This window comes from Typha latifolia, chromosome 7 (assembly GCF_019914945.1).
Source record: "Typha latifolia isolate L0001 chromosome 7, TyphaL0001v2, whole genome shotgun sequence".
In the NCBI taxonomy this organism is placed as follows: Eukaryota; Viridiplantae; Streptophyta; class Magnoliopsida; order Poales; family Typhaceae; genus Typha; species Typha latifolia.
Window position 1 is genome coordinate 887,740 of NC_133092.1, and position 22,990 is coordinate 910,729.

The 22,990-nt window shown below is 36.0% G+C and overlaps 3 protein-coding genes across 8 annotated transcripts; 1 reads left to right on the top strand and 2 right to left on the bottom strand.

Moving 5' to 3' along the window:
• Positions 1-1,474: 1,474 nt before the first annotated feature.
• LOC140792275 (casein kinase 1-like protein 2) lies at positions 1,475-8,073 on the bottom strand. 2 transcript variants are annotated; one of them, XM_073143161.1, is made up of 14 exons: positions 7,481-8,073; positions 7,358-7,398; positions 6,557-6,626; positions 6,148-6,296; positions 5,970-6,065; positions 5,805-5,875; positions 5,001-5,062; positions 4,676-4,739; positions 4,512-4,596; positions 4,315-4,441; positions 4,104-4,186; positions 3,795-3,858; positions 2,925-3,067; positions 1,475-2,309 (listed from the first exon to the last, which is right to left on the bottom strand). In XM_073143161.1, the coding sequence occupies exons 1-14, from the start codon at positions 7,554-7,556 to the stop codon at positions 2,037-2,039; spliced, it is 1,404 nt and encodes a 467-aa protein (XP_072999262.1). In that variant the 5' UTR covers positions 7,557-8,073; the 3' UTR covers positions 1,475-2,036. The 2 variants fall into 2 exon arrangements, with proteins under 2 accessions (XP_072999262.1, XP_072999264.1); XM_073143163.1 differs by lacking the exon at positions 1,475-2,309 and adding an exon at positions 2,461-2,785 and having other exon boundaries at positions 7,481-7,971.
• Positions 8,074-10,343: 2,270 nt separating this feature from the next.
• Positions 10,344-11,712, top strand: LOC140792270 (uncharacterized). 2 transcript variants are annotated; one of them, XM_073143152.1, is made up of 2 exons: positions 10,344-10,920; positions 11,492-11,712. In XM_073143152.1, the coding sequence occupies exons 1-2, from the start codon at positions 10,574-10,576 to the stop codon at positions 11,496-11,498; spliced, it is 354 nt and encodes a 117-aa protein (XP_072999253.1). In that variant the 5' UTR covers positions 10,344-10,573; the 3' UTR covers positions 11,499-11,712. The 2 variants fall into 2 exon arrangements, with proteins under 2 accessions (XP_072999253.1, XP_072999254.1); XM_073143153.1 differs by having other exon boundaries at positions 10,434-10,943.
• A 915-nt stretch (positions 11,713-12,627) lies between these two features.
• Positions 12,628-21,700, bottom strand: LOC140792268 (diacylglycerol O-acyltransferase 1-2). 4 transcript variants are annotated; one of them, XM_073143148.1, is made up of 16 exons: positions 21,189-21,700; positions 19,457-19,537; positions 19,251-19,324; positions 19,099-19,174; positions 18,106-18,173; positions 17,480-17,603; positions 16,929-17,027; positions 16,308-16,409; positions 16,109-16,245; positions 15,540-15,621; positions 15,376-15,396; positions 15,195-15,257; positions 14,731-14,778; positions 14,247-14,309; positions 13,379-13,432; positions 12,628-13,225 (listed from the first exon to the last, which is right to left on the bottom strand). In XM_073143148.1, exons 1-16 carry the CDS (start codon positions 21,561-21,563, stop codon positions 13,097-13,099), a joined length of 1,596 nt encoding a protein of 531 aa, XP_072999249.1. In that variant the 5' UTR covers positions 21,564-21,700; the 3' UTR covers positions 12,628-13,096. The 4 variants fall into 4 exon arrangements, with proteins under 4 accessions (XP_072999249.1, XP_072999250.1, XP_072999251.1 ...); XM_073143149.1 differs by having other exon boundaries at positions 12,628-13,210; positions 21,189-21,666; XM_073143150.1 differs by having other exon boundaries at positions 12,628-13,201; positions 21,189-21,665.
• Between the last annotated feature and the right edge of the window lie 1,290 nt (positions 21,701-22,990).

Here is a 22,990-nt window from a genome sequence, read left to right on the forward strand (position 1 = left end):
GACACGCACTTGGGTTAGATAACAAGGATGGTATATTTTGCTGTTGCAATAGGAATTTATTTGTCTGCACAACTGCAACCCATGATGACTGTGGTGGCAAACACTAAGATTTTTGTCATCATACTCTATCTAATGCATGTTGGGTCACTAGCAAAACCTTGAGGGATAAAGCCGAAGAAGAAATGGAGATGCCCAAGGGTATTAGCTCCTAGTCACTATTCTGAGATTCCAATGTAGAACAATCCATTAATTAGCTTGACATCATGCTTCAATATATATATACATATATATATATATATATACATATATTCTTTATGATTAAGATGTCCTATTTATAACTGTATATATAGCTTACCTAGCAACCATTACCGTCTAATATATTATAGTTTTTCTCTCTAAACGAGATGTTAAAGGACCCATAAAACTACTAAACTTAGCACATTTCAGTTAACCACCAATAACTACATTTATCCACGACCACAAAAGTGGGGTAAAATTTTACATGCACTGTTTTCCAACATTCTCTCCCGTGCATCCTCCTCAAACAGAGATCGAAGATCATTTACGAAGAACACACAAATCCAGTCCTCTTCTAACCACTCCCCTTTGATCCCTCACAATGGCAAGGAGGATGCCACCTTCTTCTCCTGCATCATCCATCATAATCTCCCAATGGCAGGTCGCTGCAGCCATCACCATCATAATCTCCCTCTGCTCCTCATGCCATCGCAATTCATCATCAAAATCAAGATCCCCTCCATCACCACCGCGACCGCCCAACGAATCCATTTCGAAACAAGAAGAAGAACAAGACACCGCACCGACATCAACAGGACAAGTCTTGGAACACCAAGAAGGAACCGAAAGGACGACCGAGGAAGAGGTGACAATGATCGACGTGGCAACGCACGGCCCGATCCTGCCCACGCCGCCTCCAGCCTTGTCGTCTTCGAGGCGGAAACTTTCGATTAGTCTGAGCAACAGACTCCCGGAAAAGATGAGGACGAGCAGGAAAGAGCAGAAGGACAAAGAAAAGGCAACAACAAGCGAGGAGACGCTATGGAAGAAGACCATCATTCTTGGAGAGAAGTGTAGAGTTCCAAGCGGCGAGAAGAAAGAGGAGGAAGAAGAGGAGGGCACGAATAGGACCACGAACTACCACCCGAGGACACCGAGGTCGCGGCCCGCGTCTCGGACCAACTCGTTTGCATACTCGGATGGTGTACAATCTTGAAGATGGCTCGTAACAAGATTCTTTTTTATTCTCATTTTCCTTTCTCTTTTTTTGGTCCAGAAATTCCTGGCAACTAATAGGATAAAATTAAAGACCATCTGTTATGAGATTAATTCTAGAACCATAAAAAGCTATAGATCAGAGAAGTCAAATATGCTTATTGGATAAGAGAATATGATTTGACATCTAACAATTCAATTCTACTAGAAATTCATGAATAGAATCAAGGTAAGAGGCAGGTAAATAAGAAGGATATAGCTTCACACAGTTTTTATGAATGAGGTAACTGTACACAATACAATATGAGGACATAAATATTTTACTCAAGACTAGAATCCATACCCTCTGACAGTCTAGAAGATAACTTAATACCAAAGATACAGACAGCTGGAAAATGTTTCCCATGATAGATAGCAAGGACACCTTATTCTATTTCATCCTGCTAGACAATGAAAAGTCGAGAGAGTACGACTAAGTGACATGGATACCCAAGAAAAATGAAAGAGGAGGCAGGGGAGACAAAAGTCAGCAAACATATAGCATAGCCTTGCCTCAGATCTGTGCATGGTGTTGCATACCTGGCTTCTCAGATCCCTTTCCTCTTTTTATCTTTTTAAATCAGGGGTGGTTGTCCTTGAAGCATTTCAAGTCTGGTGCTAGTGACTTCTGTAGCTGTTCTTCAAGCAAAACTCAAATAAGGATGAAAAAAGATAATTAAAAGGGTACTTCATATTCCACGTAACCGTTGTTCCTGGGGTTGACAAAGCATATACAGTGAGTGGTGCACCCCTTTAGGAAAAAGCTAATACTTTGGCATCTCGTCACCATCAAATTTTAGGGATTCAATGCCTTTAATAGCAGACTCGTAATTCTTGATGCTAGATTGATGTCTGCCAGAAGAACGTCTAGGCTCCACAGGTGCAAGTGTAGAAATTCTTGGGAAAGATCCCTGGCTAGCTTCTGCTGTGCGCGGGCGTGATATTTCTGCCTCGCTGCCTGGTATCGCATCTCGGCTAGAAACAGCAGCTCGCCTTGAGGATCCGCTTGGCCGGCCCAAAAAAGTTGAACTGGACAACTACATGGTACACGCCTTCATGGTCAGAAGTGGAACGGAAAAGAAATAATATGTAATGGTTATGGTTTTTCTCAGTATATTTATGCATAAGGATGCTAATGACAGATTCACAGAATGATACGCAAATTGAGTAAAAATGTTTTCAAAAGAATTAAGAACTGCCAGGACATCCATATTAGCTTCAAGTCTTCACACACACATAAGTTCATATAAAGCAAATGCATAATATTTATTATGATACACGTAACTGAAGAGTGAATAAAACTGATGTCACTTATCTAGCTAACCAGACTGCTAGGCATAAATTAAGCAGAAGGATGAATGATCAGAATGACATATTACAGGGCATCCTTTCCCAAAAAAGAAAGAGAGAAACATCAGGCTGCCAATATATCTTAAGGAGGTTTCACCAAAATGTGCTTAAGCTCGGTGTCATGTTGATTATGTATGTTGAGATCAAAGATGACGCCCAGCTACTGCAATTTTAAGTATAGAAACAGATGATCTTACTATATTCATAATTGAAAGATATCATTGCACAAAAATATTTATTTATTTTATATTAATATGCTCAGACCATATAGAAATATTGATACAATGTTTTAAACTACTCACCATGTTTTCCTTAGTAACAGCTGTATCATTTCTTACTGAGTTCTTCTGCTTTAATAAGCCAACAGAATTCACTGCAGGTGCAGATACTCGCAGACGCGAAGGATCAGTTACTGACCAACCACTAGTCCTTCTATCTTCAACACCTGGAACATAGTTAATACATACAATCAGGCATTTGCTGCTAGAAGCTAGAAGTAGAGGGAAGTAAATTCATTGAGGAGAGTAGCATCACTTCAATTGGTATGAGCAATTTCATATAAACATTGATATAATATGGTCGGGATTACTTTTTATCAACGATGGCCGTGCCACTAGCACGGACCGTGCCGACCACCAGCACGTGTCGCGGCACTTGCCGGCCGTACCGTAAGAGAAGAGGAAAAAAAAAAGAGATATTCATCTTCGCCTTCGCTTTCGCCGTCGTCCGAGCGCGTCGAGTGCCCTAGCCCGAGGGAGAAGGAGAGATCGAGAGAGAGAGAAATCGAGATATATATAAGGTTTTAACCAGATCCGCAACTTAAGTTTTAACCAATAACTCTCTCTCTCTCGCTCTCGCTCTCCCCCGACGTGCTCGGGCGACGGCGAAGGCAATTGGCGACGGCGATCGGCAATGGGTAGCTCGACGGTGAGCGGCGGAACTATTAGGAGAGGTGTCGTGCGGCACCCCTCGTGCCATGTGCCGATACGCCGCCGGCACGGCCATCCATGCTTTTGTTAACACTACTACTAATCGATTAATGCTATTAATCCAACAATACAGAATTTTATGGATATAAATAGAATCAATTTGATAAATGTAAAAAACAAAAAACAAATCGGAACTATTCTCCTAAGACAAACGACAACACAGAAGAAGCTAAAAGGCATTACCAGACTGCCCATCAGCATTGGCAATGGCAGGGGCCAGTCCTTGACTAGGTCCAGCACCAGATCCCTAAACAAAAAAATAAAAAAACTTAACCTTAGAGAAAGCAAAAGGAAATGTATAAAAGCTGACAGGCAATCTGTAATTTTCTTATTGGATTACTGACTGACAGGTCACACCGACTCGGGTACTTCCATAAGTGATGGAGCAAAAAAATACTTCACAAAGTTCACATAGCTACAAAACCTTGGTTCTGTCATCTCAATTGTTACACATTACTCTAGCAGAGACACCATGACTCTTGTACAACTTACAATAGCTCGTGGAGGAGTACTTGAGATTTGTGACTGCTGATACTTTAGAATAGTCCAATCGAACACATAATCAAACTGAAAACCTGGAAACATCAGCATGAAGAATTGTTACCTCATTAACCACTGAAACAGGAAAACTCAAATAAATACAGAAATATTTAACAATTCATCCTTCTAAAATTTCCAGCAAACTTTGATAAGCATGACACACCTTCTCTAATAAAAAGATCACGGAAGATTCTCTTAAGATAACCATAATCGGGCTTATCATCGAAACGTAGTGAACGACAATAGTGAAAATAGGATGCAAACTCCGTAGGATAACCACGAGACAAAGCCTGAAAACATCACCAATCAGTACATAAAAACTACCGATAGCAAAACTTCTGCTTTACTATAAGTGCTTACCTCAATTGATGTGGAAACTTTCTTTTCACTAATCTTTTCATATTTCTGCTTCTTAGTTCCAGCTTTTAGACCCTGCCACGGAAGGCTGAATAGAAAGCCAAGAATGAAGATAGAACTAAATAAACTAACATTCAATAATTCCAGCAGAAAAGTTGAAAACAAACCTTCCTCTTAAGAAGTACATGAGAACATAACCCAAAGACTCCAAATCATCCCTCCTGCTTTGTTCTTACCAGCAAAAACAGAAAAAGGGAAGAAGGAAAAGAATTAGAAGAGGATGCATCAACATTTACAAAAAGGAAATACATAATATAAATGAAATAATGATAACTTTTAAGAAGATGGTGCATGGAATATTGTACTTAAGAAAGGTAGAAAATGTAAAGTTAAGAATGAATCCAAATGGATGGATGGCATGCTATCAGCTAAGGACAATAACATTCATGGAAATATCCCATATAAAAGCAGAAACAGTGTATAATTAAGTACCAATGCCCAGATGTGTATTCATGCTTGCATATCTCGCCGTCCCAGTCAAATTCTTGTTCTCTCTGCAACACCAGTAAATGCATGAGAATGTCGAGCAGAAGGATTTCTATATAACATGTTATCCTGATCAAGAATACAATGTAATGAGAACTTCACAGAACTAAGGAAAGAGAAATTGATTCCATAGAAAAGGTGGCCAGTTGACTGTACAGGTCCAGGTAAGTCCAGTTGCCTCTGCCTACAGGCCTTTCAATAGAATATAAAAGAAATATGTCCATCTGACTCAATGGCAACATAAGAATGAAATCTTGCAATTAGCCATAATGTAAATCTAGAGCAATCATTTATCATAGCCAACAATGATGAGCATGAAATTGGGCATGTCATCCTGATGCAATCAAAAACCTAAGCACACAAATCCTTTTGCTATGGCAAACAATGAGGACTTCAACTTAAAATCAATTTATATATGTAATTTTTGATTTATTAATTTTTAGTTTTGATTCCACTTCCTTTTCTTATTGTAGTAAGAGTTAGTTCATTCTACAAGGCTGCATAGTATGATCATGATGTACTTTAAAAGGCACGTCTCGGTCATCTATTGGGATATATCATTGGCTTTAGTTGTAGCATCATTTGGGTTTCTAGGCACACTCACTTGTGTCATAATTGGCTCATTGAATGGCCACCTACTTTCCACATTGATTGAGCATTGTGAGTTTTGAGGAAAGCAACAACACAAGGAGGAAAAAAAGAATAGGATCTTGGAATCACCTGTACATTTGTATCCATTAAATGACTTACCTATATGGAATGTGCTGGTGAGTTGAAGTATCCCTGTATTTCTTGGCAAGCCCAAAGTCAATCATATACACCTAAATATATCAGGGAAGAAACCATCACATGATTTCAATCCTAGTTCATAGCTACAAAAATTCAAAAAGAACCTTAGGAGGATTCAAGGCACACCTGATTTGCTCGCCTACCCAAGCCCATCAAAAAATTATCAGGTTTAATATCTCGATGTAGAAAAGATTTGGCATGAACAAATTCTACTCGGTTGATCTGAACAAAATACAAAATAGGGTAAAAGTCAACCAACAGAGAAGGTGTCTAATATAAAAGTGCATGACAGGTAAAGCCATACCATCTGATCTGCAAGCATAAGTACAGACTTCAGAGAAAGCTTTCGACTGCAGAAGTTGAACAAATCTTCAAGACTTGGTCCCAGTAGATCCATAACAAGAACATTATAGTCTCCCTCAACACCAAACCATCGCACATTTGGAATGCCAGCTGTAAAAATCAGCAGCAAAAGAAGAATAAATAACAAAGGGTAAGGGTTAAAGAAAGATTCAAAGTCTATTTCCAACCACAGCTGGAAATATCTTTTCCAAGGCAAGAAGATATGTATGGAAGTATGGAAGTATGGAACAAGAACACAACAACAGGTTAGACAGCATCAGATGCAGCCTAACACCAGAACTACTGGACAGTGACCTCAGTTAGAACAAAGAAAAGGAAAAAAAAAAGAAGGGAAAGAAGTTCGTCATTACTTCCTCCTTGCAAAATTCTGTACAGCTTTGATTCATATAGCAACTGAGGATGTTTTGTCTTGACGTTCTCCTGATAGAACAAGAAAAAAACATCATTATCTCACCGTAACAGTGACCAAGATATAACCAATTAAAAGTTAACTATAATACAATTTCAACTTGCAGTAGCTAGTATATAAAATTGGCATTTAGAATGCAGATATAATTTCTCCAGGGAGCAATTGTACGAAGTTCATTGTGATAAATTCAACCAGCCAAAACTAAGTCCATTAGATGAAGGCCAAGAATGTCAACATTGTAGAGACATTAAAAGGCAGAGTCCGCAGATAAAATAGCTTCAGAAGCAACATAAAGTTCATTAGAACAATATAAAGACAAATTTCTTTTAGAGGAGAAGTCTGAGATTTATCGGCACCAAAGACACAAAACAGACAATTAGGATGGATCCATATACAAAGAATAGGGATATTATAACTTACATAGATGAAGTCTGCACTACAAGTTCTCATGGATATTTCCCAATAAAATTGTTAAAGTTTCAAATAACTCCATCCAAGTTGCTGAGTTTATAGTACACAGTCAAAAACTTTAGCTGTGCCCACAAATCGACCTATCTAGATCATACAATGCTCGGCAAGATCCACTACCCTAAACTTTGACTAGCCATCAGATTGGATGTTATTGCGCGCAGTACAATAAAAAGCAAACCGTCGAATTCGTAGGAAAAATCGATTAAGCATTGCATAATGCCAACTCGTAATTGTGACCAAATCAAAATAACAATAATGAACAGCCACTTACAAGCTTAACGGCGACTTCTTCATTGGTTTGTATGTTAGTACCTAAACAACATAGAAACCAACCAATAAGACCCCATCAACAAAATTTTCATAACAAAATAACGAGAATGAGATGCTAACAAACCTAAATAAATCTCCCCAAACGATCCACTCCCAATCTTGCGACCGAGCCGGAACTTATTCCCCACTCGAGGCTCCATCCCCCACAATCAAAGAATGCCAAAACCCTAACCCACGAGAGCCAAAAGAGGGTAACAACCGACGGAAATAAGAGATCCCCCTCTCCCCTCCCCCCCAAAAAAAAAACCCTGGGTCGATTCACCCGCGACCGAAAGAGAATACGGAGAATCGAATAATTTGCACGCCGGAGCTGCGATCGCCGGCCATTGATCCCGGCGACGCGGTCGATCTCGGCGGAGGCGGATAAATAAGGATTAAGGGGGGCGAATTCGAGTTAGGGTTTGGTTTGGGGATAAAGAGGATTAATTAGAGGGGAAAGAGGAGGAAGGGGAAAGAGGAAGAAGGGGAGGAGGAAGGGGGAGGGGAGGATAGGGTATCGTATTCCCCACGCAGGCCTTGCTAGCACCGATGCCGATAGCGGACAGATATAAGAATAACATTTATCCGTATTCCATGCTACTTTTTATTATTCGTCTTCACCTATTCACCTTCCTCTCCTTTTAGTTTATCCCACCTTCTTTTCTGGTTTATCTACTTATATTTGCCTCGGAAACCATCGTTGATAGCGAGAGGGCGTTCGCCAAACCAGTAGCTGTTGGAATAGTAATTCGACACCTGAGCTATTGTCCCTTTTTTTTTTACATAGGCCCCTCATTTTATTATAATTTTATTTTGTATTGTATTTTCTCTCTCTCTCTCTCTCTCTCTCTCTCTCTCTCTCTCTCTCTCTCTCTCTCTCTCTCTCTCTCTCTCTCTCTCTTTTAATACATATTTATTTAATAAAAGTATGATCGTTTAAATCATTATTTTATCTCTTTTAATAATATTTATATTTACAGTTAAATCAAAAGTATAAGGAGACATTGGCTGTCAGAAATAGGAAAAGAAATTAGTCGTTTTTATAAATATCATTATTTTTTATGTTTTATTACCTACCGAAAATATCCATCAATTATTTAATTGCTAGAACGTGAAGCATTTTATTAAGATCTATTTTCTAGCAATTAAACACGACTAAGATGAAGTAAAATAAATTTTAGTACCTAAGATTAATCACATGAACATTTCTATTTTTTGATAAATAATTAAATATATGCTTATAATAATGAAGATGTTAAAGATTTTACATAGTTAAAAAAGTGAGTAAGCCACGAAAAATAAAGAGCATGTTTAGGTATAATTTTTTTTTTGTTAGACTATAATTATCCTCACATATAATTCTAATACTACTATTGATGATCCCACTTCAAAATTAAGAGTAAATAATGATGGAAAAGGGAGTTGGTATTAGCACTTTTGAACCTTTGACTTATGGTCTCTATTTTATCCGACCCATGTTCCTATAAGTAATGATTACTTAAGAATAGAAACATTATTAAGCAATTATTAACTGGGCCTGGCCCAAAAAGATATATACTATTAAGCAATTATAATATCCCTTATATTTTTTAAGTGAGTATTAACATATTAAATTTAGCCTTAGTTCTAACCAACTAAATTTAAATTTAAGTAAATTGGGTCCCAGAGGGAGGATAAATTAACAAGTGCTCATTAATGCATTAGGAAATGGTACATACTCGTATATGAATGCTTTCCCTAATACGTTGAGAGTCAAAACGATCACATAGTAGACGAATAAGTTGATTTGGATAACAATTCATAATTATTCTCTTTTTAGAGAATTTTATAAGATACACCCTATTTTTTATTTATTTTTGTGATTCACATTCTATTTTATATTTTATAATCGATTCTTCTTCTTTTTCTTGTAATTTTTATTTAACATTCTGAGTTAATTTAGACGGTATTAGTAAAGAAATATTACATTATATTTTATTAAATAATTTATAAAAATTAATTATGCCTTTTCATTCTCTTCTTTTTTTTCTCATATTTTCTATTATTTTTACTATCTCACCGTGCGCAAGTTAAAAATTTTGATCCTCAAATCGGAGTCAATTAATATGATTGGCTCACTCCATATTCCTCGATGAACTCTTGGTTGGAACGATGATATGTAGAAGTAAGAGGAGGAAGAGAAGTAGAGGGGAAAGACAAGAGAAGGTGATTACAGCAACGATGATGAAATAAGGGTAGTTGGGAAAATGTGGTAGAGGGGTATGGAGGGAGCAGCGGAGATATTTTAGTAATTTGATTAACGTTAATTAGTCAAAATAACATCAGCATTATATGAAAATTATAAGAAAAAAATTAGGAGGTCGGGTTATTAAATTCTTTAAAATAAAATGTGAATTATAAAATAGACAAATATAAGATGTGATTTATAAAATTTCTAATTTTTTTAATAGTAAAATTACTATAGATGTAAAATAATTTAATTTCATTATGCAAGTTTTTTTTTAATATCAAGTCTAAAAAAATGTGAATATTTCAAGGTCAAAGAAGGAGTATTTTAATTTTTACTCTCAAAATTAACAGAATATTTAAGTCAAAGTTAACTCTTTGTGTGTTAAAACCATTAGAAGAATTATACTTTAATTTCTCGAAATAGATATTATTTTTTATAAATTTCTCAAAATTTTATCTAAAGAATAAAATAGACTATAATTTAACCAACCTCTTATGGATGTAAGTCATCATTTTAGGTCCTTGGTAATTGGTATTGATGTCTAAGAAGTTTGGGCAACTTTCAAATGGATCTGGTGCAACTAACACCATCATAATAATTAGTTAATGAACAGTAGATTTGTCAAAGCTTTGCATGGGGGAATTCTGAAGCTTAATTAATTTCACTCTTCTGTTTTTCTTTGGGTAGTTTGATAGTTAAACTAGAAACCCAACCACTTGTTCATCTCTTTTTCTCTTTCTTGCCACCTTCCAGTCTCCCAAGGCATTTATGATGGATGACCTTTGCGACTTCAACAAAACAAAACATTTGACCCACTTTTCTTCTTCTATCCACTGTAGCCATTGAAAAAGTTGGAGGCTCGGAGCACACTAACAACGAAAAAAGAAGAAGAAAGAAGGTTGGAATAGTAAAAGTAAAGCCCACCTCCATCTGGGTCTCCAGGTCTCCATGGAGGAGTTGAGATCAAGATCTTTTGGAGATGGGAGGATGGAGGTGTATGGAAGCAGAGGAGGGCCTTCCTCATCTGGGCTCCATGAGATGAGGTGTTACAGTACTTCCTATGCCTCCTCTCTTGGGAGCAATCAAGCCCCAAGAGAGATGAAGCTCAAGAAGGGGAAGACCACTGCTGGGTCTTCTTCATCTAAACGAGGGTGGAGTCTTAGTGACCCAGAGTTGCAGAGGAAGAAGAGGGTTGCAGGATACAAGGTGTACTCTGTGGAGGGGAAGGTGAAGGGGTCACTGAGGAAGAGCTTTAGATGGCTCAAGGATCGATACACCCAGGTGGTCTATGGCTGGTGATGATTCCTAACTCTATATGGTAAAATTCCCGATTTTGCTTGTCAAAGATAGAGTCTTTCTCACAAAAAAAAAAAAAAGTTCCCTTCATTTCATGTACTCTGGGCAGTCTTCATGATGATGTTAATTTTGATTGGTAGATTATAGGAAATAGATCTTGTAGATCTGATTGGTAGATTAAACCTTGAAAGAGGGAGGGTAGTGTAAAGGGGGTGAGATGAATGAGCATATATAATCAAGCACTTTCGAGTTGCAGGTATATGGCATTCAAAATCCTGAGCTCAATCTTCTGAATTACAGCTCCATGAAATTGAAACTAGCGAGATAATAAGCTTATATTGCCTTTTATTTGTAGGCATGAGAAAATTCTTTGCAATTTCATTTGTAGTACCATATAGAATCAGATAGCAAAGACATTTCTTCTACTAGTTCTAGGAATTAGACGATTTTGTTGCCACGAATGAGAACTTTCATCTCTATTGCTTCGTTAATTTTGAACTTCTCGATTTCTGTTCATTTTTACAGTAAGAGATATGAAATATAGTTTGACATTGCAATGCCTCTTTGCAGGTTCTGAATCTGAAATGGTGAAGATTCCCAGTCATAATCCTGCTCACAGCTTATACGGAAAGAGGAAAATGACCAAGAACGCAGTTAGTAGTCTGATATTATGTACTTTTGTTGTTATCCAAGCAGAAATTATATTCCTAATGCTTCAATTAGATCCACCATTCCAACTTCATTTTGAATAATGAATTTAATTTACAGAACAACTGAAAGTTTTTCCCTCATTTATTGAGTGTACTTGTTTTGCAGTAATTTATTGTTTTTGAGCTCAAATAAATCTCTATCAGACCTAGCAAGCTTAACTTGCGCACAGTTGTCTCCACACTTCCAGTTAGAAATTTCGTACTGGTATTGAGGTGAATTGATTTCGATCGCCAGATTCCAACTCCTCGAATCATTCAGCTATGCCACTGCAAAGCGATTGTAGGAGAAATAAAATGGACTATTTTATTTGTAAGAAACTGTGAGGGGCCACGATCCGTCAAGCTTCAGTATGATTTTTTTTTTCTTAAAAAATATAATAATAGTAAGCATTGCATCTCTAGAAAAGCAAACGTTATAACTATCCTGAATTTTTTTTTGTTATTCCTAATGTAAGTGCCGACGCAAAAGAGCATGCTGCAGAATTGTAGTTCCTGTGTGATATGTAAAATCCCTTTAATTTCATATAAATTAAAACACCGCAGGAAGTAATAAATTTCTAAAGGAAATGCAACTAACATCCATCCTATTTCCAAAACAAGGAAAAGAAAAAGAAAAAGAAAAAGAAAGAGGAAAAGTAATCGTCATTCTTAAGATTGGGTTTTATCCCAAAGAATGAGCCAGATGACATCAACGCTTTTGCAATTTAATTCTAATTATTTTTTCAACTGGTAAGATTTAGTTTCTGAAAATGAGTATATATTCTTTATATTTGATGCATATTTTACTAGTGTAAGTTAGAGTCTTAGTACTAGTCAAAAATAGAAAATGCAACTAAGCTGCAAAAGGCCCAGCCATCATCGGACCGATACTTGCTGTATCTGATTGGTCAAACACCTCAAATACAAGCATTTATGAATAACGGAAGATGCTTGCACACCTGTATTTTTTTAAGCTTGCATTTCATACACAAGTCACTGTAAAAGAAAATCCCAAAATTGAAACTTAAGTCTTCTTGTGATTATTATTTTTATTTTTTCACTGTAAGAATGACCAAAATTTATACATGTACAAACTGTGTTTATCTCAGAAGAACAACCAAACCAGGAGTAAAATTGTGCTCCTCATGATCACACAAAATATAAAGTACAATGGGATGGGAATTATGTCACAGATGACTCCAAGTATGTTAGGAAGAAAAGGCCTACCTTGATTCAGCCCGAGATTTACATCACCAAAGGTAAATAGTGGCACCACTAACCACCTGCAACATGCATGTCAAAGAAGTTCTCTGAGTTCACATATTCGGCGTCAGAGGAGAGCTTTATGTGCTTTCGGATCTCAATGCTACATATGCTGGAACATCTGTTTTACTAGAAGGATGAGCTACACCAAGATGTAGCTGGATTGAGCGTACAATTGTGTCATCGGTGGCATACTCAATTGTGTGGCCATGATGGTACTCATTTAATCTGTCCTCGCTTTCCGGTTCATTACATCATGGTAATACAGGAGAACACACATGGGCTGTCCAAGAATGCTGAAGAAGATCCAAAAAATCATGTTGCCCACCTGCCCAGGCTTAAGATAGTTCAGCTGCAATTTACAGCCTCCTAGACTTTAAAAAGTAGAATTTTTGAACATTGCATGTATTTAACCAAACCGGAATAGAAATAAGTAAGCACTAGCTCGTCGATTGTTGCAGAGCGCACAGGTATCAAAGGAACAAACAATAACAGAAAAACATACCATTGTATTTCTGAATTTATTCTGGAGGTACTTCGTTAAGATGACCAGGGGAATCTGGAAAAGATTAAATATAAGCACAATTACACAAAAAAAACAAGAGTATAGAGATTAACAAATGACAGATTGCTATTACGATGACATTGCAATTTTACTTGAATGTGCTTGAAATAAATGAAAACATAGAAAATAGCCCATTCAAAAGGGAAGATAAATCAGTCACCTTGTTTAACTTGGAGAACACAGCAAATAACATAGACTAGCTACACAAATTTGCATGGAAGGACCACTCCAGTTCTTCACTATGTCATTTGTTGGCATATGCACCTATCACAGCCTCAACTTTTGGGTGGTCGATGGGCTAAACTGGCCTAACTTCATAGCATTCCATTATACTTCATCTGATTTAGGTAACTCAACAACAGCCTAATATGGAAATCTGACCAGTAAATAGCCTTGTAAAGTTCATTACCTTTCATGGTTTTCCTTTGCTTGGAATTAGCAATGGTTTCCGGAGAGTTAAAGTCAGATTATAGTTGAATCCATCAATCTCTGAGTCTCCAATTTAAGCTCTAGTGAATCTTCTATAGTTAACTAAGGTAAAATTCAATAAGACCAAGAATATAAATTCATCATCGTAATCGACTGCCTTTGATCTTCTATCTTACCATCACAGGTTTCTATAAATCAAACAACCGTAGCAAGCTCGAAACACACAGCATAAATAAAATAGAATGTTGATCATTAAGTTGCTGCTTTCCCAATGAGCTAATAGGGGAAAAAAAAAAAGAGAAATATCTGCACTAGAGAGAAGAGGTCCATAGGGTTTTACTAGAAAGAACTTGTATGATGCTTGTAACTTGCAATTTACCTGAAACATGATCCCAATGAATGCCCAAAATTTGAAAATGTGGCAGGGAACGGCAACGCAAAGCTGCAAAACACAATTTGCAGATGATATGCATTAGAACAAAATTACATATGATTTTTTTTGGAACGCACTGTGAGCATAACAATGAAGAAGAGAAGTAGAGAAAATAAGTTCTGGCACATCTGTAGGGAATACAACCAGATATATGATGACAAAAATATTTCATGAACTTCAATGCTTCACAAAAAATAATGATAACTGCATAGATGGTAATATGAATATTAAATAGCAGATCAGAGAACTTGTTGTCGGCAACTACAAAATTAGCCCGAACATCATTAACATGTTTGATATTGCTGACCAGATTTTGTTCAAAGGAAAATAAGTGAAAAATTACAAGAAAAAGAATCTGAAACTCTGAAAGTATAACATGAAAAATTAGGACACTTCAGATAAAATAAAGAGCAGTCAACATAAAGAATACCTCATGGAACACAGCTGAAACAAAGAAGGAAATCAGAACAGCAAATCCCTGCAATCCAAATGAAATATGAGGCCTAATTTTGAGAGAAAATAGAATGATTGGCAATATTATTATAACAGAAAATTCTTGCCCTGATTATCTGTCATCTAAATTATAGAAATATAGCATGTTGCACTTATCTTCTATAATCAGGTTACAGACCTTAAAATGATACTTCTTACAATAAACCTTACATTGGATTACTGTTAGTGAAGTCAGCATGTGAAGAATGTGAGTACTTGGTGCCTACTTCAAACCTCTAAAAATTAAAGAAACATACATAAAACTTATACAACAAAAAACACATCCAGAACAGAGAAACAAATGCATGTGCAACCATATGGGGGTTGAGAGTGGCAAGGCAAGGCCAAAGAATATTTTATATTTAAAACATTAAGAAACCTTCTAGAGAGGAGGAAAAATACCTTTGATATACCATTCCTTATGCATGGAGAATATATATGCCGGATCACCCATTTATGAACAGGCTGTCGACAAATTGATATTCGTTAGTCACCAGCAATCCAATACCATATGACCAATCAAGCACACCCAGCAAAGCAACTATTAGTGGAAAGTTGAGAGAATTGATTAAAAGAAGCTTACCATGTTCCACATTCTCCAATACTGATGAGATCCAGCAAAGCAACATGTGAACAAAATGCAATGTCAGCTGAATTAACTTTAGAGAGAGAGAGAGAGAGAGAGAGAGAGAGAGAGAGAGAGAGAGAGAGAGCAATACACATGGCGTACTTTATGTCTCAACCTACCTCTTCAACAGTCTTTGCATTCCACCAATCTTTGTAGAATTCACGGTCACCAAATCGAAGGAGCTCAGCAAGGATGTTTAACCTATAGTATACAGAAATAACTCAAACCTGTAAATCTATAGGTAATTTTATGTAATATTCCAAAATTTAATAACTTCAAATAGACATCAACAGGTTGGATAGTAAAAATGTCCAGTCTGAGATTAAGAGAACTGAGGACTCATTTCATGGAATCATATGAAAGATACATCATAATCTTCTCACTGTAGTTCTGTATTTCTTAATGAATACAATGAAGATTCGTGCACCTTTATTATGTATGAATATACGAATACATCTTTGCACCTTCATTTGTAGTACAAATATATGCTTTTATTTACAAGCATTTTAATTTTGTAGCATGCAAGAAAAATTTATCAAGTGAAATATGGAAGATAGGATTGGACCAGTAACGCTTTATATAAATAAACACAATGAGGCTCTAATACTAAGCCTTCCTACATCCAGATGTAGTAAAATATTGCTATTTAAATAAAGGCGACTTCACAATATGAAAGCTACCCACTTACCATAGATGGAAAAAGCAGTAGAACATGCACAGCCACACATACAAAGTCGGCACTGATAGTTTCAAGACTCTCTCTATAGCATTCAGAAGGTTTCCCTTCAGTGGGTGTTGAGAATTCTTCACAATTGGATTAATATACTGCATTCAACAATCCACATTACAAATATTGGTCAAGTAATAATATCTTAAAAGCAACTTACTTGTTCAATCATGAAGCCCATCAAACCAGTAAACAATAAGCACTTAATAAGTTGGCGGATCACCCAACCCTTTCGAATGCATGTTGTCCGAGGATAACTTGGCTGCATATCGAACAAAAGTTCAAGAAGCTCATTAATAGTGTATAAACAAATAATCATGAAAAACAGCAAAGTGAAACTATAGAAGCTTTAACAGAGATTAGAGCAACAACTTTTGTAGCTGCAAAAACAACAAAACTGTGGAAACTGTAAACGAAGATGAAAGATGACAAATGAATTTAAACCAACGAACTTGAAATTCTTCGCTTGCTGCTTTCTCATGACTACTTATCTTAATTCTAGACATTGCTCTTATAAGCCACAAGGACCTCCCCACCCTCAATTGTTTAAAATGAGATCTAAATAACTTCAGTGTGTGCAGACACAGAACAAATGTTAGACAACGATACTGCACAAGATGAGCATACAAAATTTGTCAAAGGAAAAGATAAGCACAAGGAGATTTCAAGTTGACGTCTAACTTTTCCTGGCCATGTAATGAATGATTTCAAGTTGATGACTAACAGCCACACTTCCTTGACTAGAAAGAATTAAAGAAAGATAAAGCAATATGAGAAATACCTGGTAACAAAGAGTGGGAGCCACCATGAAGTATACTAGACTTTTCAAACTTACGCTTTTCAAATTATCCAGATCAATAGAAGAGGAACACATATCATCCTAATATAAAGAGAAAACAATTAACAAACAAGATGAATCAAAATAGTCAGTTGATTAAAAGAGGGACTAGATGAAGTCATTAATCATAAAAAGATTTCGTAAAGAATGCACCAAACTACTTGTCTGTGAAAACAATCAGTAGACATTTATAAGCTTGATTCATATTAAAATTTCTGGCAGTCATTTTTGATATAGAAATTAAACAAATGCATCTGCATCATATCTATGATTCTAATAAATGTTTAGGATCTTCTTCTTCATTTTCTCCTCATCTGAAGATGAGTCTCTTTGGTTAAAACAGAACTTTCTTTATATGACCATATCAACCAACTATGTGAAGAACTTGTTTCACCACATCAAATAAAATAACTCTGACAAGACCAAGATTCATCATAATTTGCCATGGTTACAAATAAATAAATTTAAAAAAAAAACCTAGAGGAACTAATTACCTTATTGATAGTCTTGGACAATGTCCTTATATCATAATTTGTGTGGGCGTAAGATACAAGCTTCAACCAAACAATGCTGGCAAGGAACATTAATGTGAAGCCAGATAAAACTGCAGAGTCAAACCTGTGAAGCAATCAAAATAAACAGCCAAACATGTGAATATCAGATCTTTCGAGGAAAATGAAGTAACTACCGGTGCATCTGTCCTACCAAGTATTGAGTGAAACATGTATAAGATAACAAAAAAAAAAGTTCATACTCAAAATCTAACTAGGGGATTTTAAATCTGGTAAACCAAAATACTGTTAAAACTCTACAGTCTACACTATGCAATGAAATATGGACAAATTAGTATATATAATCTCAACTTTGCATGTTCTTATTTGTCTTATTAAAGAATACCATTAGAGATCTAAATCTAACTATCTATATAGAAAATTGTGCAAACTGAATTTACCAATAAATTAGAAGAAAAAGGAGAGGACCAAGTCTGCAAGATTTGGAGGATTAGACAGATTTATCTGAGTGTTATCACAAACAGAACTGTACAAAACTTCTTAGAAAAGTAACACATAGCAAATCAACCTTGAACCAAAAAAAAGACAATGAAATAATGAATACTTACTTAAGAATCACAAAAACTGGATATATAATTGCAGCTGTTGTGAGAAGGACATGAAGAAAGATAACAAGCTGCAATAAAACGAATGTGCACATTATAACAAGTTATAAGACATAGGGAAATTAAAATTGCAAACAGTAAAAATAGTCCCATGACCAAAAGACGGGCCATCAATTTTGCAAGTTGAAAAGGAAATGTAATTATAAGTCTGAACAAATCGTTCTTTGAACCATGGAGACTACCATGCACAAGTAACAGTCTGTGAGAGCATATTGTCTTTTAGAGTTATTGCTGCAAAATGAGCATCACACTAACTAATTTGATTAATGATAAATAACTCAGAGGTCGCCTATCATTAGACAAAGCTCTTGAGTGAAAAATTGAACCAGTAAAACAAAATGATTAGGAAGTAGAAATGGCAAGACCAGAACTAAATGGGAAGTTACTTTCAAGGGTCACTTCAGTAACATATGGAGACACAAAAAGAAAAAACATAAATGAATTCACAAGTATTATAAAATAAGCTGTTGACAAATCACTATAAAGAAAGCTTCTATAAAACCTCCAGTGATGATACAAAATTGTAACTCTGCCAACTTTACTATTGCAAAAGATGGTCCATAAAAAATATCAAAGCAAAAGACTGTTCAATGGATTAATACAGTTTGTGCTTCTGAGTTAACTCTTCTATTCTCTGGTTGATATTAAATCAGAATGTAAGATCAACATCTGTTGGTCATGCTTGTGTCCATAACTCAAAATAGGTGACTAACAGCCCCGCATATATAGTTAGTTTCCTAAATTATGCTCTTGATATTCAAATTTCTAAAGTAAGAGTATGTAAAAGAGCATAGGCAGACAAATTTAATGCTTGTGTTAGCACTCCAGCTATCTTACTTAAAGATAACTTAAGATAGGATATAGACCCCACTACGATATGTATCTTCGTCAATATTGAGACAGCATAAGATAAAGACATATTAATACTCAACTTACTGGTTCAGTAATAAACTTGTGCTGAGCTAACTTTTCAACCGCGAATGCACCAAATGGAAAAGCAGGTAAACTGAGGCTGTGATTTAGATAACAATGACACAGATTAGTTCTACGCCTGGAATTCAAAAACTACTACAAGCCAGAAGCATTACCAACACATCAGAAGGGGCCAATCCCGCATTGATCTTGAGCTAAACCAAAAGCCAGCTCTAATTAATAGGCCATACTGCAATTAGAAAATGAGATGGAGTTACTTGAAATTTCAGTCATAATTTAAATGTATACATGTGCTCATATGTCTAGTATAATGAGAGGAAAAAAATGTTGTTTGCTTAGCAAAAAAGCTATATATGGAGACCTTCATTAAGTTCTCAATCATGAGCCTGCCATTCACAGCAATCAGCACTACTATACAGAGATTGAAGAGTCCTGCATGGCTCTGTCATGAAGCATTACCATTATTAGGACAAACAAATGAAGATATCAGAACAACAATATTGCTAATAAAGCAAGAAAAACTTTAATGACGTCTTATAATACGAGTCCAAGTTACTTATACAATAAAATTAGTGTACCAAAATTATTTAATCCCATCTATTATTAGGGCATAAGCACTTCATGAATGTTAAGAAGAAATCAGGCAGTAGTGCCCTCCTGTAACTGCAGTCTAAAGCACTTCATTAATTTGTTTATGCTGCTGCATCTCGGATACCCTAGCAGAATGACAATTAGATGTTAAACTTGGGCTAGTAAAACATTATTTATGTTGCCCTAGGAAATATTAACGGGCAAAATTATGAATAAATATCAGAAATATGATTTGTGAGTAGAAAGCAAAGATTCTCAATTTGCTTGCACAGCATCCACAGATTGCTCAATCAAATCAACCAACATCACATGAATAAAGATAACAAGAAGAAAATCATTCTCTTGGCCTATCGCTAGCCAGTTTTGTTTGTTCCCCCCCCAAAAAGGAAAGATTCTCAATGTCAAATCTTGTTATTTTGAGATTAAGATTCTGACATAATTAAACTAACAGGCCAAACTATTTCATTGAACTAAGTGTTAATGTCAAAGAAATCCCGATTGCTGGATGATCTAGTGAGATTAGAAGCCAAAAATGCATTATCTTTTTATAATTTTATCAACCTACAGAAATTTCATAGACTTCAAAAGGTACCTGTTGTTGTCATTCTCTCTAATTGGCCAGATAAATAGACTTCAAAAGATACTCGCTTTTGCATTGCCAAACTGTATTTCTTTACACAAGAAATGTCATAGACTTCAAAAGCTACTTCTTGTTGTCATGCTCTCTAATTGGCCAGATAAATAAACTTCAAAAGATACTCGCTTTTGTGTTGGTAAACTTTATTTCTTTACGCAAGATACCGACAAGCAGACATTATCAGTTACTTGTGTGAAGAATATTTGGGGGACAGAAAATACTTGATCAAAAACCTAAGCAAAAGATCGCTTCCTTAAGCTGCACATGCAATAAGAACTGAGTTACTGGCTCTAGCTTTTTATCCATGTCGACAACATTTTGGAGTTCTTATCCTTCTGTTTTAAGTGCTAGAATGCATGCAGAGGACCTTTTCCTTAAGCTGCACCATGCAATAAGAATTTAGTTACTCATTGGCACATCCTGCTTTTTATCCATGTCGACAACATTATTGCAGTTCTTATCTTTCTGTTTTATGTGTTATCTTTCCCTTCAGATAACCCTCTGATCTGTCTCAATACTTTCTCAGAAACTCGGATACATGCAATTGCCTAACAACACCCCAATTTTCCAACAATAACACGAAATAAATAAATAAATAACATGTAAACGAAAAAGGCAAAGATTACGGCAATTTCCCTACTCCACTATTCTTTACCGCCATCAAAAGCTAAAAACTCATATAATCGTAGTCTCCGCGTCATAAAAAAATCGTTCTAACAAGAAAAATTCCTGATCACAGCAAATCCAGATAGAGCAAAGAAATCTAAACCACATAATTTAACCAGAAAATTGCATCGAATAGCCTGTACCATCGCCAGATTCACCGGAACAAGTAACAAACTAATCGAGGACAAGGACCTCTCACCTGCTTAAAGATCTCATCCGAACTAAGCGGGCTCTCCCTCACTTTCCAGTGCGCTGGAGCTGACGCGCGATACAAGAACGACGCCGGTAGCGCAACTCCGGCCCCTTTCCCCTCGTCCCTGGCGATCCCTTCCCTGCACTCCACGCCGTCCTCCGCCGCAGCCTTCATCTCTTCCTCCGCCTCGCCCCGATTCCTCATGCTGGCGTCAAAGCTCCTATCCACGCCGGAATCCTCGCCGCAGTCGGTGGCCGAGTTCTGGTCACTCGTCAAGATCGTCTTGGAAGATGCCGTTGCGGCAGAGTTGGGCCGGTGCCGGAGAAATGAGACGGAGTCCGAGGACGGAACTAGGGTTTCTTGGTCGCTTGGATTCGCCATGATCAAAGAGTTTGCTCGGCTAAAGAAAGAGGAGATCGATTTATATATATATATATATAGGAGGAGAGGAGGTGGAAACGGAGCGAAGGAAAGGAGCTTTCTAGATTGGAAGGAAGAGCGCTTGAAATCTCGAGTTGAGGGGCAAAATGGGAAATAAACTACACGCCGATTTGATGACTACTTATATCAACAAGGGTAATTTCGTACTTTCATTGGGGGTGGGAGGGGGGGGGGGTCACCGGTTTCTTTAATATATAAAGGTGAATTTATTACATCCAGGCCCGAGAATATTTTCATCATTAGTACAATTTCTTTTGCAAATAATTACCCACATTTCAAATTTATTCGTAAAACCTCCTCCCAATATGCCATCATCGGATCTAAATCCGACTTGAAGCTAACTTTTTGTAATTACTAATTAACATTTGTTTATCAATAAAACATAAGAAAGACTTCTTTTATAAGGCTTCTTATGAAAAGTATTTCGTATCAACTTGCAATACCAATTGTGAGGCAGATCATTGATCCCTTTCTAGAGATTAAAAAATATTCTGCCATCAATTAAATAAAACTTAGTCTCAAATGTTTTTATTATTATTAAATGCATAGTTGCATGTTTATTCTGTGAATAATTTTTGGTGCTCGGAGAACTGTTTTACTCTTCTTATTTAATAGATAGAATAATAGAGAGAAGTTAAAAAGGTAACTTAATTATTTTAAAATTTTTTATAGAAATGAGCAATATTTAGGGGTCTAGATGTAAATAGTCATTTTTTTTGTTTGACCCACGGTTTTTTAGGAGTCCTTGATTAGAATTAAACAACTTTCAAGGGAAAGATGAATACAGTTAGAGGCTTTGTTTTATTAATCTAGATCCTCTGATGTAGTCAAACAAAGAATAATTAATTGTTTAGCTTCTTTAAATGAGATTAATTGGCGAAAGGAACTAGTTGGGAAGTTATAATCTCAAATATTATATGATAGGAAATCATAACACCAATTGATTGGAGAGTCCAACCTAATGCATGATTCTTGAATAATACATCTTCTCTTCTCTCCACCCAACAATGGTCAAATCGAGTTACTTAATCAAATCAAATAAACTGATGCTAGAAATTGACAACGAAATCCACTTTGAAGGCATAAATTCATACTAAAGGAGATGTATTAAAAACACAAAAGAAAATAGTTTTTAATCTATGACTCTCATGGAATTTATATTGCTTTCTCATTTAACTCTCATTTCACACCTTAAAACACATAAAAGAGAATTCCTCTCCGGTAGACAACTTTACTTTAGAAAATCTTAGATATTTTTTTTATTTAATTTTAAAATAATAAATTATTTTTTATTTTTTAAATCGCTGTCAAGACAATTTATATATATATATATATATATATATATATATACGTAAATATATTATTAC

Excerpts from the sequence above, each read along its gene's own strand:
- LOC140792275 (XM_073143161.1), bottom strand. The coding sequence starts at position 7,556 with ATGGAGCCTCGAGTGGGGAATAAGTTCCGGCTCGGTCGCAAGATTGGG. Across the intron at positions 7,399-7,480 it reads GTTTGGGGAGATTTATTTAG|GTACTAACATACAAACCAAT; the intron begins GTTTGTTAGCAT and ends TATGTTGTTTAG. Across the intron at positions 2,310-2,924 it reads CTGTTACTAAGGAAAACATG|TTGTCCAGTTCAACTTTTTT; the intron begins GTGAGTAGTTTA and ends TGTACCATGTAG.
- LOC140792270 (XM_073143152.1), top strand. The coding sequence starts at position 10,574 with ATGGAGGAGTTGAGATCAAGATCTTTTGGAGATGGGAGGATGGAGGTG.
- LOC140792268 (XM_073143148.1), bottom strand. The coding sequence starts at position 21,563 with ATGGCGAATCCAAGCGACCAAGAAACCCTAGTTCCGTCCTCGGACTCC. Across the intron at positions 17,604-18,105 it reads CCAGTTTTTGTGATTCTTAA|GTTTGACTCTGCAGTTTTAT; the intron begins GTAAGTATTCAT and ends ATTGCTTCACAG. Across the intron at positions 13,433-14,246 it reads TCATTGGGATCATGTTTCAG|ATTCCCCTGGTCATCTTAAC; the intron begins GTAAATTGCAAG and ends AATCTTTTCCAG.